We start from the raw sequence: 14,557 nt of genomic DNA on the forward strand, positions 1-14,557 counted from the left end.
CTGGTTTGGATGAGTCGGATCTTCCGACTCATGTTTCTTATATCATTAATCCGCGTTCTAACGCGTGGGATCCCTTGAGGATTCATCGGCTGTTTGATGATGTTACAGCCAATCGTATTCTGTCCCTGAATCGTCCACAAAGTCCGATGGATGATTTTGTGTATTGGAAATTTAGGAGGGACGGGCAGTTTACGACTAAGTCGGCTTATGCTTTGTTGGTTCGCCGCTCTTTGGTTTCGCTCCCTAGTGCTCCAGTCGCTCTTGGGTTGCTCCAGCTCATTGGCTTGCGGAAAGATAAGCTTTCTAAATGAGAAAGAGTTCCACGAAGATGCAGGCTAGAAAGATGCTATTTGCTGGACAAGCTCGTCGTCGGCATTTTCTTTTATGGTCCTTTTAGTTGGTTTTGGTTTTGGTCCTGTTTTTGTTTTTCTTTCTTTGTTCTATTTGTCACAAAAAAAAAAAAAAAAAAAAAAAAAAAAAGATATTCTCAAAACTAAGTTAGAAAATAAACCACCTACGAACTTACAGAGTCAAAGTAGGCAAATCCCAAATTCAGAAATTCTCCATTTTCTCTCTTTCTGCGGTTTTGCCAAATCACATCATCGACCAAACTGCAAATTCGACATTACAAAATCGCTACAAATTTTGAATTCATCAACTATAGGTTAGTTGATCTGATTTTTTCTTTTCTAATTTCTGTTTCTTCAATTTCAAATTTTTGTTCGGTTTTTTTTTTCTTTTTCCTGTAATTTTCGTTATTTTTTTTCGAAAATTTCCGGCAACCTCTGTTTCTAATAGCAATAAATCATCCTTTCTCTCTTTATTATTAGGTAAAATTGGTTCCTCCCCAGGAAAAAATTGCATGAAAAAGGGCCAAGCAGGTCAGTTTTATAGTCCAATTGTTAATTAAATTAAATTTTTATTTTTTATATATTATTTTCCATTTTTTTATAATTCTCATGATATTAATGTGTAATGGGTTGTGGAAATGATCAAACTTTTGTGATTATAATTAGAAGTATTACCCTCTTGGAGGTTTATTGAATTTACTTGGTAATTGGTGTAATTATTCAAAAATTGTTCTGTCATTATAACTATGCTTTACATGTTTAGTGAATTAGTGGGTGGATAATGTGGTAAAATAGGCTTGAACGTGGCTTCAAGGAAATCGAAATTAAAGGGAAGTGTCTTAGTCTAAGCAATTTGGGGTAAGTTTAAGAATGTCTTACATGAGCTTATTTATTTGATGCTTTGTTGGTACTAGGAGTAAGTTATAAGATTTGCAGTCATTCGATTGGTTAGTTGTGAATCCCTTGGACCTTTCGATTTGATGTTGCATTGTTTACTAGTGCAAAAGTAAAATACAAAAAATTTCATATGTCATTAAGGTTGGTTAGCTACGAATCCCCCAGTTCTTTGAATTACTTAAAGTATATCATTAAGGTTATTTACGAAGTACTTAGTATGTCATTAAGGTTGGTTTGACTATTGCTTTCTATGTGAAGGTGCTATGGTGAGTTATTGTCATATCTTAGTGTTTGGTTAGGTCCTTGGGTGGTGTTGGGGAATTGATTGACTGGTTACTAAAAATGGAATGAAAATGGACAAATTCAACATTTGAGGCGTGAAAAAAATCAATTTTCCAAAATAATATTTCAACTCTAATTTACACACTAGGTATCACGAAATTACTAGGAGATATAATGAAGACAATTACAAAAGTGTGTAGTATGTTTATGATCTAATATAATCAAACTTTGGGTAAATTATGATGATGATAATTGGAAGTGCAAAGGTTTTCATAAGAGAATAAAAATTGATTTTCCTTGAATGTGTGTTCATCATATGTGAATAACATATTTATATCAAGAGCAAAAAACACTAAACAACATGAATAAAACTGTCAGCCCAATCTAGACCCGCGCCCAACTGGCAAATCTGGTTGACGAGTAGTGGCCCTACCATGTGAGGAAATGATATTCCCCAAACTCGTCCTCGTGCTCGGCGGGCGATGGTTGCCAGACCGGGTGAGTGCCTAGCTTTTCCTTCAATGTTCTTGTGAGCCCGACCGCGGGACGGTTGCCCGACATTTGTAAATGCAGCCTCGCACCCAGTCGGGTGAGCACCCTAAACCAGACAAATCTTCTATTCTCTAAACCGAGGTTCTTTCACTCTACTTAATTAATTAAATTACAATACCATAGCCTAAGTAAATTAGTCAATCAACATGAACTCTGCATACAATACTCTAAATTATTCAACAATCCTCCCCAATTTAGAGTATTAAACTAGACTCATTGCAAACGTCATCATCATAACAAACAGTCTTATGCATAAATGAAAGTGTACAAAGACTTGAACTCCCACTTAGGGCAATATACATTTCAAGAATCCATATCCATTTAGCATCAACTTTTGAACAAAAAGCAATACATATTGAACTCTTAAAGATATTACACACCCAAGATCAATTACTTGATTACATATATACTTGACACATTAAGCCATGTGTCCCTATCTTTTCGTAAGTACTTCAAAACTATGCCCCAATAACTTCTTAAAGCGGCTAAACTTCTTACTTATATAGGTAGACTTTAAAAAAATGCTCATGTGACAAAGCACTATACTAGGAAATATATTATGTTAAAAACAACTTCTTTTCATCTCAAAATATTAGAACTTTACTTTGCATGATTAAACAAGTTCCCAATTACCAAATAAGAAAGTCAATCTTATTGAACTTAAGACCCACATTCTTATTGGGTGTTAAGTTAATACTCCCTCATTGATAATTATTTAGGGCTCCAATCCCAAATTGATTGTCATCTTATTTTTCATATCTCTAGCCATCAGTAAAACAATCGGCCGGATTAAAGTTTGTTCGAACATAGTCAATAGTGATCACACTATTCTCGATAAGTCCTTAGATGTAACTATGCTGCACTCCAATGTGTCTTGATTTAACATTATACACTTAGCTATATGCCTTAGCCAAAGTAGCATTATTATCGCTATATATCACAATTGGCGATATTGGCTTTTGTAATGCATTAAATCCCTTAACTATTTTGCTTCTTTATTAGCGGAATGTTAAGCTGTGAACTCCGATGTCCTTTTGGAGTCCGCAATGCAAGTTTACTTTTTAGGTGCCCATGAAATGACACCTTTCCCATAAAGGAATACCCATCCACAAGTGAGTGATCTTGCATTCGAATATCCTCGAACAACCAAAGGATACCCACTATAGCACAAACCATAATCCATGGTTTTCTTTAAGTAGTTCAACAAAGAACGAACCGCTTGCCAATGTAGCATACTAGGATTACGGGTGCACCAACCGCATAAGCGATATCCGGCTTAATACTTGTCATGTCATACATCAAACATTATATAAGTCTATATTTCAGTTGTGAAAACGCATTACCTTAAATAAATATCAACTTTATGCTAGGATTTATAGGTGTTGAATAAAGAAAGGTTGAATTCACTAATATTGAATTTCTTTAGCACTTTCTCAATGCAATGAGATTGTGATAAGATTAATTTCTTTCATGGAAAAATGAAAACTAAGGAAGGATTTTGTCATTTCAACTTATGAAAAACCCATTCTAAAGATAACATGTCATCTACATGTAGACAAAATTTTACAACCGGAGCGTTGTCATCGAATTTGCTATACACACATTTGTTTGAAATGTTCAACTTAAAACCATTAGACACCACTACCTCATCAAAATTTTGATTCCATTACTTAGGGTTCGTTTGGCATTGCTGTGGTTTTCTGTTTTTTGGTTTTCAAAAAAACAGGAAACTGTAAACCAAAAATGATGCCAAACAAGCCCTTAATTGCTTGTTTTCGCCTATACAGTGATTTAATTAACTTGCAAACTTTTTGCTCTTGGCCTTTCACAACAAACCCTTCATGTTGTCGCATATAAATGTCTTCCTCAAAATCTCTATTCGAGAACGCTGTCTTGACATCCATTTGGTGGTTCACAGGATTCTTAATTGCCATAAGAGCAATCAACAATCTAATAGTTGTGATTCTAGCAAGTGGTGCATATGTATCAAAATAATCGTTACCAAGATTTGGCGTAAAATCCTTGTGCCATTAACCGGACTTTGAACTTTTCAACATTTTCATCAATCCTCGATTTCTTTTTAAAGATTCATTTATTAACACATAAGTATTGTTTCCCATGATGGATTTCATCTCATCATTAATTGCTTCCTTCTAAAATGGAGCATCCTGATACTTCATAGCCTCTTCATAGGTTATAAGATCATCTTTCACATTAAAAATGTATGGATGTTGCGTTGAATCTTCGTCCCTTGATCCTTTAACCAAGTACACATGAAAATTCGAGCCAAATGATTTTTCTTTCCTTGCCCTTTTACTTCTCCTAGGTTGTTATGATGATGTAAATGCCTCCTCTAAATGAGTTTGGTCATCTACCTCTTGATAAATTACAATTTGATTAAATTCTTTGAGTTTCGGCATTTGTAGTAACATTCTTTGGTCTAGGAATTGAAGTATTTTCTTCAATCAATGTATTCCTAGACTCTATGGTGATATGGATTGACTAATAGTCTTTTTGTTCTATTACATATAACCTATAGCATTTGCAATGTTCTCCATATCCTATAAAAATGCATTTCACTCCTCTTTCATCCAACTTTTTATGTTTAGGTTTTGACACTTTTAAAATTGCTTTATAATCCCAAACTTTGAGATAACTTAGTTTGGTTTCCTTTTTTTCTTTTTTACTATAGCTCATATGGGGTAACATTATTCCCTTTCATTGAAACACGATTTAATACATAACAAGCCGTGAAAACGACTTTACCCCAACCTTAAACCCGACAAGAAAGCATGGAATTAACCATTTCTTCTAAAGTCCTATTCTTCCTTTTAACTACACCATTTTGTTGTGATGTTTATGCCGTGGTAGTTTCATGTACTAAACCTATTAATCGGAATAACTTGGATCATAGTATTCACCTCCTTTATCGGTTCTTAATCTTTTTATCTTTCCATTAGTTTGCAATTTTACTTCATTTTTGTAAATATTAAATTTATCAAAGGCTTCATTTTTAGAGAATAATAAATAAACATAACAAAACCTTGAAAAATCATCAGTAAATGTTACCAAATGTTTCTTATTCCCTAAAGAAGGTGTGTTGTGAAAATCATATAAGTCACTATGCACTTAATTAAGTAATGAGGTATTTTTCTCAACAACATTAGGAAATGGTTTCCCTGTGATTTTTGTTAACATGCATGTCTTGCACTTTTCTATCCTTGGATTACATATGAGAATTAAATCATGATTTGACATAAAATACAACTTTTTATAATTAACATGACCAAGTCTTAAATGCTATAGAAAAGAATTGTCATTAACAACTTACACACTATCTTTAAAAGCATTGCAAATACTTAATTTAAATATAGCATCACACAAATATCCAAGTCCTACAAATGATACTATCTTTAAAAGCATTACAAATACTTAATTTAAACGTAGCATCACACAAATATCTAAGTCCTACAAATTGACCACTTTTAGACAAAATAAACTTATTCAACTCAAGCACCATTTTAAATTCTAAACGATTCAAGATAGCACCGGACACTAGATGTCTCCTAAGATCGGGAGCATACAACACATCTCTTAAAATAAGGGATTTACCCAAACTAAAAACTAGCTCAACTTGTCCCTTGCCTAGCACCTTAGCGGTATAGTAATTGCCCATATAGAGAATCTCTCCACCATCAACCTCCAAGAAGGCCTTGAACAATTATCTATCTTTGCATACATGTCTCGATACTCATGAATCGATGTACCACGAACAATCAACCTTTGCACAGTTGATTTAAGAAATCATACACACATAATCCATAAATAATTTAAATATATTTTGTGCACAAGAGTTACCTTGATTGTCTTGAGATTGGCTAGCTTCACCTTTTCTACCTTGGGTCTTTTTATTGCTTAATTTCTTCTTCCATATTGTACAATTATTCTTAAAATGACTGGGTTTTCCACAAATTCATCTAGCATGTGATTTTTTTACCATTACCACTTACTTTAGGTTATTTGCCCTTTTGTTTGTTTGAGTCATATCCCTTCTTCCTCTCATTTGACTTACCGTCCACCACCATGTAAACGGTGGTAGAACTAGGATTTACCTTCTTTTGTCCTTCTTGATTTCGGATTTCTTCTTCAATTCGAATGTGGGAACTTAATTCCTTAAGATTAAAATCATCTTTTCAATGTTTTAAGGCAGGCCTAAAGTCTTTTGAAGAGGAAGGTAATTTTGTCTATTATAGAAGATACTATAAATGTCTCATTAAGATTAATTTCATGTTGCGTAAGACTCCCTATAATCCTTTGAATTTCATGATATTGTTCCATGATCGGCCTACTATCAACAAACTTAAAATTGTTAAATTTACTTACAAGGAATTCTTTTTTATGTATCCTCGTCCATATATTCAGACTTTAAGTCATCCCAAAGCATTTTAGCGGAATTATGGAACAAATAAATATCAAACAACTCATTTGACATATAATAAAGGATGTGCCCACGACAAATGTAGTCATCGTTCTCTTACTTGTTCCTTTTCCTAATAGCCTCCAATGTCTCATTTTCCTCTTCTGTTGGCTTTGGGAATGTGAGAACATATGCCACTCCAAGTGGTGTCAATAGAAAATGCATCATTTTTTGCCATCTTCAAAAATCTACTCCTTCAGTCGAACTTGTCTTCTTTGAACATAAAAGAATTGACTTCAAACTTTCAAAAGGTGGACAAGTTTGAAGGATAAGATTTTCGAAGATGGCAGAAAAAGATTCATTCTCTGTTGACATCACTTGTAGTGGCACGGAGTCAATGGAGAAGGAAAATGAGACATTGGAGGCTATCAGGAAAAGAAACAAGTGGGAGAATTATGACTACATTTGTCTTGGGTACATCTTTAATTGTATGTCAAATGAGTTGTTTGATATTATTTGTTTCATGATTTCGCTAAAATGTTTTGGGATTATTAAGAGTCTAAATATATAGGTCGAGAATGCATCTAGCAAGAAATTCCCTGTTAGCCGGTCATGGAACAATATCACGAGGTTCAAAGGATCTTAGGGAATTTTAGGAAACATGAAAGTAATCTGATGAGACCTTTATAGTATATTGTATAATAGGCAAATTGTCTTCCTCTTAGAAAGACAATAGGAATGCCTTAAAGCATAGAAAATATGATATTAATCTTAAGGGATTAAATTCCCACATTCGGATTTCAGAAGAAATCCAAATACAAGAAGGAAACATGGTGGAGGATGGTAAGTCCAATGAGAGAAAGAGGGGATATGACTCAAACAAAAAAAAAAAGGGGCAAAAAGCCTAAAGTAAGTGGTGATGGTTAAAAATCACATGCTTGTTGGTCTGTGGAAAAGTTGATCATTTTAAGAAGGATTGTACAATTTGGAAGAAAAAATTAAACAATAAAAAGACTCAATGGGAAAGGCGATGCTAGCCAATCCCAAGAAAAACAAGGTGGGAATTGCACAAATTTCATTTAAGGATTATGTGTGTATGATTTTTTGAAATTAATTGTGTACAGGCTGATTGTCCGTGGTATATCGATTCAGGATTATCAAGGCATGTATGCAAAGATAAATCATTGTTCAAGACCTTCATATGGCCAATGACCGTATCGCTAAGGTGCTAGGCAAGGGACAAGTTGAGCTAGTTTTTATTTCGGACAAATCTCTTATTTTAAGAGATGTGTTGTATGTTTCCGAACTTAGGAGAAATCTAGTGTCTTGGTGCTTTCTTGAATCGTTAATGATTTGAAAATGGTGTTTGAGTCTAATAAGTTTATTTTGTCTAAAGGTGGTCAATTTGTAGGACTTGGATATTTGTGTGATGCTATGTCTGAATTACGTATTTGTAATGCTTTTAAAGATAGTGTGTATTTTGTTAATGACAATTCTTCTCTATGGCATTTAAGACTTGGTTATGTTAATCATAAAAAGTTGTATTTTATGTCAAAGCATGATTTAATCCTCCAACATATGGTGCATTGGCACAACACTATGTCAAGTAATATTTTAAGGTTGGCTTCATTATCTTGGGATTTAAATCTTTTTTTAAGGTTTGTTTGAGAAAATTATTGTTGTAGATAAGGAATGTACCTTGACTTAATTGATAGCTCTGTATGTGAGGTTTTTCTTAGTTTTTTTTCCTGTTTCCTTCCCTTGTTTTTGTTGTTGTTGTTTCCTCTATGTTTTGTAACTTTGTTTGAACGCAAGTGTTTTCGCACTGTGTACTTCTGTCTCCAATATCAGATGTAAGTTTAGAAAAGATTGTTGTAATCAGGCTTTCTTATGAAACTACAAAAACACTGGTTTAACATAAAAAAGAATGGCAGAAAAAGAAAATGCGGAGTAGGATTTGGATTATTTGAATCAAGTTGTTAGTTTTCTATCAAATTCCATAGTCTTGATTTTTTTTAATCAATAGTTGCAAAGTCATTTCTAGTTTGTAGATGACATGACCCTAGATTGTTGTGATTTTCTTTTTTTAGTTAGGACAAAATTAATTGAAATTGAGTGTATTCAATTATTTAAGCTCACCATCTTAGTTTTGGTTTCTTCTAATATTGCCTTAGGTGGTGTTCTATCACCTGAAATTCACTTATCATATCTTATCTTAGTGGCCTTGAACATATCTTATTACTCATAGAACTTTTTAGCTCTTATCTAAACTTATTAACCTTGTTAGAACTTATTAGCCCTTGTCTTATCTTCTACCGTATTATTCTCTTTTTGCACATTATTAGACCTTATTGGAACATATTAGCCCTTGCATGATCTTTGCTTATTTGAACTTATCAACCCTTTTACCTTCGCCTGCCCCCCTAATATTGCAACAAGGGAGGTGTGTATGGACATTAAGATGAGGAGAGAGATAGAAACAAAGACATTGACCAATGTGATGAGGAAAAAGGCTAAAGGCGTACCAAGGCATTTCAGAGTTCCATGCACCTAAGGAGTGCCTCACTAGCGTGTAATAAACAATTTTTTTTTTTTTTTTGAAAAAATATCTGCGTGCCTCTAGGGTCTGCCTTAGTACGCCTGTGCGACTTAGCTGTGCATCATTAAAACCACCTCGCCTAGACCTAAAAAGACGCATAACCCCTAACGCCTAGGTGTGTCTTTTCAAATTCTGGTTGTAATATTTGCAGAACATCCTCGAATAGAATTGGCAATATTAGGGGAAAGGAGGAAGAATTATCTTATTTTAAGTTATTAGCCCTTATTTTATGCTGAAATTATTAGCACTTATCTTATTATATCTTATCTAAACTTAAAGAGACTTGAATTAAGTGAAAATAAGGTGAGGAGAGCATAATCTTAATACCTCTATTTTCCTTGTGCCTACAATTGAAATTTTCTTACAAGAACTCAGAGTATCTTCTTATTGATTAGTAAAATATTGACACGTGTGTGACGTAAAACATACTTGCCAAGTTGCAATTTTGAGTAGAAGATTAAACTTTTAATGCTTGTTTGTTGAAATAGTTCATTAAGTTTTATTGCTAAATAAATTGTTAAGCTGTTATGCATATAGTGATCAAATAGTCAATGCCTAGGCTACTAAAATTATGCTTTTATTGTTGGGATTTGATATTAAAGATATGGGATTCTAGAATCATAATAGAAGTCTATGCATAATGATGGAGACAAGAACCCCAAGTGTGATTTTTTTACTCACTACATCAGATCACTTCAATATTGTTAGATCGAATGTTTGAAGAGAAACATTCTCCTCACCCTCACTCAAAGAGATGCCCGACCATGGCATGGTTTAAGGGATAGGGTTTTCTTGTGGTTTTAATGATTTATCCCATTAAGCAGGATTTTGATTGTTTTGATAATGACCTTTATAAAACAAATCACATACCCAAGTTCAAGCCTAGCTCAACTATCCATTATAGAAGTGTGGCTGTAATGGTCCCAAACCCATAGTCTATCTTGATTTGATCAAATACCTTGTGTGTCTATACGTTCAATTATTACTCCGTATTTAGAAGTAAGACCAATATTTTAATTGGTATTAGCTGAATTTTATAATTACCCCAAACAATCGAGTAAAAATCTATATTATGAGTAATGGATACATGATTGTAGGACATCTCCAACTTTTATAGCAGGTGTGCTATATATATATAGTGTGCACTGAGGTGGATGTACTACTTCAGGCTAAGTCTAGGCTTTGGTATTATACTTTAGAATTTACAGTAGTTTGGGAGTGTTTGGACTTTTATTAATATCCTGCGAGGAAATTAGGAGCTAGGTGTAAGCAGTGGCTTCATCCTTTGTTTCTAGTTAGTCCTGGAATCAAGTATTGATTAGAAGCATCTATGTAAATGAAAAAAAAAAAAGAAGGAATAAATAAAGTTAAAAGTGCATGGATGCTCCTTGGTTGAAATTATGTAAGGTTGCGTTTGAATACTCTTATTTCATTTCAAATAGTGAAATTCAATTCCAGAATTTCAATTGCTAGAATTTAATTCCAAGTCATTTGTTTGGGAAATTATGAATTTGGAATTTCAAATGCTAATAAGATGTTTGGTAATACAATGTATTTCAAATCCAGAATTTCAAACAAAGGCAAATTCTGCTAATAAAATCACCACAAAAATACAACATACTCACATCAAAGTTGTAATTCAAGTTCACTCACACTTGAACAAATCTACTAATCATCATCAATTCATCATTACATATAAAATTTAGACTAACTCTGCTAATTCGATACATCTTTTTATCATATTGAACTCATCGAATCCATTGTTTTACGAACCTATTCACAACACTTTGTCTTGTCCTTTGGAATTCAGACTCCTTGGAAATTACACTATTAGCTTACTAGCAGCAACATGTCTAGAACAAATTGCTCCTTTCTTTGCAGTGAACAATTGATTTCAACAATTGATTCAGGATTTTAGGGTTTAAAGATAATTTACACAAATTTAGAAACTATCAAGAATGAAATAAACATAGCAAATCATCATTAGATAAAAAATTTACAGATCAATCAAAGCATGCATATAACTTTGAAAATCAATTGGAAACAAAATACATTATAGAAAGAAAATTGGGCCAATTTGGAGGAAAGTTAGGCCAATTCAAAGGAAAAAAATAAAATCTGAAGGAAAATCAGAGAATTACCAACAAGATCCAACACAATTAAACCTAAGATTATAGAAAATAAAACCTAAATTTCTCAGAAATTAACCAATAACACAACAAATTCAAGCTAAACAAATTGAACAACCCTTGTAGAGAGATGTGGTTTCGCACAAATTCCTAGCAAACGAGCAATGAGAGCGAACGAGAAGAGAGAGAAAGCTCATGAGAAGAGAGAGAAAGCACAAGGAGAGAGAAAGATGCATTGTCGTTACTTTTTTGGATTTCAAATGACAGACTTTTATGATGGATTTCAAATTATGAAAAATAAACTTAAGTTTAAGTGGGTTGGAATTGGGCCAATTCCAATTCTAAATTTTTTGGATTACCCAAACAAGGTGTTTGATCCAATTCCAGCATTTCAAATGAAATGCTCCATACCAAACAGGCCATAAATTTATTGTGTTTTATTAGGTAATACTCCCGATTTTCCAAAATAGATGCATTACTTGCTTTATTTGTCTATTCCAAAATACATGTATTACTACTAATTTGGGTAACTTCAAGTCTTCAACCATGTTTTTTCAATTATTTCTCTCTCTTTCCATAATCCCAACTTAAAAGATTGTATAAATTCTTTCTCAAGGTGTTCACTTAAATTACTTTATAAAATAATTAACACTCTCTCACATTCTCTCTTTCATAGTCATCATTGTCTTTTTATTAAAATAAATAAGCTCCACTTTACAATTATACAATATAATATTAATACGAATAAACTCTTCCAAAACTCTCCGCAATCCCAAGTAATGCATTTATTTTAGAACGGAGAGAATATGTCACTTTTTCCATCCCTTATTGATATTCACGTATTGTTGGTTAGAAAGTCCCAATTTTTGTTCAACCAATATGTAAAGTAGCTTGATTTGTTGTTTTATGCATTTTTTAGTACGTGGTAAAGATAATGATTTTGTATGTAGATGTAATCCTATGCTGATGCCCATGTTAATGGTACTTAACCCATAATATTTTTCATCATGAATTTTCAGTACTATTTAATACCACTTGGGAAGTGGTATTGGGTGTTAATGACATTTTATGAGGTTGCATTACCAAGAACATTGATATGATACTTTCTTTCATACTCACATTTAAAACCATTTTTGCCACCTACCAAAACCATACGCCCATAAGGGTAATACTTGATTAGAATGATGTGTCTTTTTTAATAAAAGGCATGAATGGATTCCACCAAATATCTAGGTTTTGTTATTCATGTTTGCTAAGTGTTTTTGCTTCATAATTGCATTCTTGTAGTATATTGGAGCTTTCCTCACTTCTATTGTTGTTGTAGTAACTTTTCTCATCTGATTTTTCAAACCTAGTAACTTATAACGATAAAAAAAAGTTATGTGACCGTGTGATAGATTATATGTGATTTTTGTTTTTTTTTAAGAGAGGACATATTCAATGAGTTTGTATCTTATCTAAACTTAGATGGCACCGAAGAAGAAAAGAGACAATGAAGTTGGGGGCAAAGATTTGAGTCGGGCTAATTGGTCCAAAGACAATTTACACTTATTTTGTGATTTGTGTATCAAATATGCTGAAAGAGGAAAGGGAAAACATGGTGCTATGATGTGTCGAAGAATGCCATGGAAAACACTCGAGGTAGAGTTTCGAAAAAGGATAAACTTAGCCTACGATAGAAACAAACTTAAAAACAAGTGGGATTGGATGAGAAGTAGATGGAGCCTTTGGAAAGCATTGAAAGGAGAAGAAATGGGTTTGGACTGGGATCATGAAAAAGGAACTATAACTGCTAGTGAGGATTGGTGGAAGAAAAAGATTGAGGTTAGTTCTTTTACTTTTATTTAATTTCATTACTTCTATTTTAGAAAATTAGTGAAATAAGTTGAATTGAGCTCCTAGAAAAAATGTTTGATTCCATTAACCTTTCTTATAGGAAAATATGCATTTCAGAGCATTTAAAGATGAAGGGATTGAACCTGAACTTGAAAACAAGATGGAACAACTATTTGGAGTTTCAGTTGATCAAGGATTGTATAGTCATACTCCGGTCATCGATTGTTCCCAAGGTGTTCAATGTGAAACGGAAGCAGTTCCTATCCCTTCACCCCCAAGTTTGAATGTCGGTGATGCACCATACAACTGTGATGATGAAATAAGTGAGAATACTGCTTTTAACTGCAGCCTAGATGATATGGAACAACAAGAACCTCATAATGACCATACCCCAATTCCTTCTCCAACTCCCCTTCAATGTAGAGGACAGGGAAGCGGAAGCAAAAGAGCTTTTGAGAATGGTGCTTCAGAAAGTCTTAAGAGCTGTAGGACTGAACTTGCCACAGCAGTAGGTGCTAAAATGCTGATGGAGAAGCTTGATTCTATGGGGAAAGCTGTTACTGATAGGAATATTAAAGTTATGGAGTTAATGAGTCTTGAAGCACGGAAGTTGGTTGATTCTTCTCATACCCTTGTTGAATCTCTAGCAAAGATAGTGTCTATGCCTGGCTTAGTCCCTGGTAGCCCTGAATTCTGTTTTGCATGCACCTTGATTGAGGATCCTCAAAAGAGGACAATTCTTCATGGCATACCGGATGACTACTCAAGACTTCAATGGATAAAGTTCTTGTACGAGGAGCGTAGGAATAAATAAAAATCCTACCAATTTTATTTGACTTAATAATTAGTTCTTTTCTTATATATAGATAGTATAGTCAATTGTGAAACTGATTCATGAATATTGAAATCATAGATTCATTGTTTGCCGCTCTCTTAAGAGCTGTGATAGTTTTGCTTACAATTAGCTAGTCCAAATTATAGATTGTAAATCAGATCTAGAAGATGACTATCAGTAGTGAATACAAGGAAATTTATGATTGTTGCGAGTATATAGTATAGTTTGGTTGTCAAGCATTGTAAATTGTTCTCTTAAGATTCTAATACAGGTTAATTTCATGCCTACTATATTGTGTTCAATCATGTTTGAAGAGCAATGAAGTAGGCACCGAGATGACAATGAATTTTCGGACTTGGTCGTTTGTGCATTTATTTTTATGTCATTTTACACTAGAGAAATTATAATTATATTAGCTATGTTTATCAAACTTAGTTTATTAAATTATAAATGGATCAAATTGGTTAACTATACAACTAATGCAATCACGCCTTGTACTAGGGGGTTGAAAGGAAAGCGCCATATTTTTTTAAAAAAATTTCATCTGAGGGACGGTTTCCTAGTATATATTTAGATGATTCAACACCATTAAAACGCATTTATTAGTGGTCAGGTAAAAATAAACTCTACTCACAGTTTATGATAGTCTGAATTCTTAAA

General features: G+C 33.4%; 1 protein-coding gene across 1 annotated transcript; it reads left to right on the forward strand.

The window, feature by feature from the left end:
- The first annotated feature begins 476 nt into the window (after positions 1-476).
- On the forward strand, positions 477-14,199 carry LOC110712900. The gene is made up of 4 exons (XM_021891360.1): positions 477-664; positions 831-881; positions 12,694-13,050; positions 13,163-14,199. Exons 3-4 carry the CDS (start codon positions 12,694-12,696, stop codon positions 13,874-13,876), a joined length of 1,071 nt encoding a protein of 356 aa, XP_021747052.1. The 5' UTR covers positions 477-664; positions 831-881; the 3' UTR covers positions 13,877-14,199.
- Positions 14,200-14,557: the final 358 nt, after the last annotated feature.

The sequence above is a fragment of the Chenopodium quinoa genome, unplaced genomic scaffold (genome assembly GCF_001683475.1).
Source record: "Chenopodium quinoa cultivar QQ74 unplaced genomic scaffold, ASM168347v1, whole genome shotgun sequence".
Taxonomy (NCBI): domain Eukaryota; kingdom Viridiplantae; phylum Streptophyta; class Magnoliopsida; order Caryophyllales; family Amaranthaceae; genus Chenopodium; species Chenopodium quinoa.

Bases quoted from the DNA above. Each gene is read 5' to 3' on its own strand.
- LOC110712900 (XM_021891360.1), top strand. From the start codon at position 12,694: ATGGCACCGAAGAAGAAAAGAGACAATGAAGTTGGGGGCAAAGATTTG. The intron at 13,051-13,162 runs GTTAGTTCTTTT...CCTTTCTTATAG, and splicing joins GGTGGAAGAAAAAGATTGAG to GAAAATATGCATTTCAGAGC.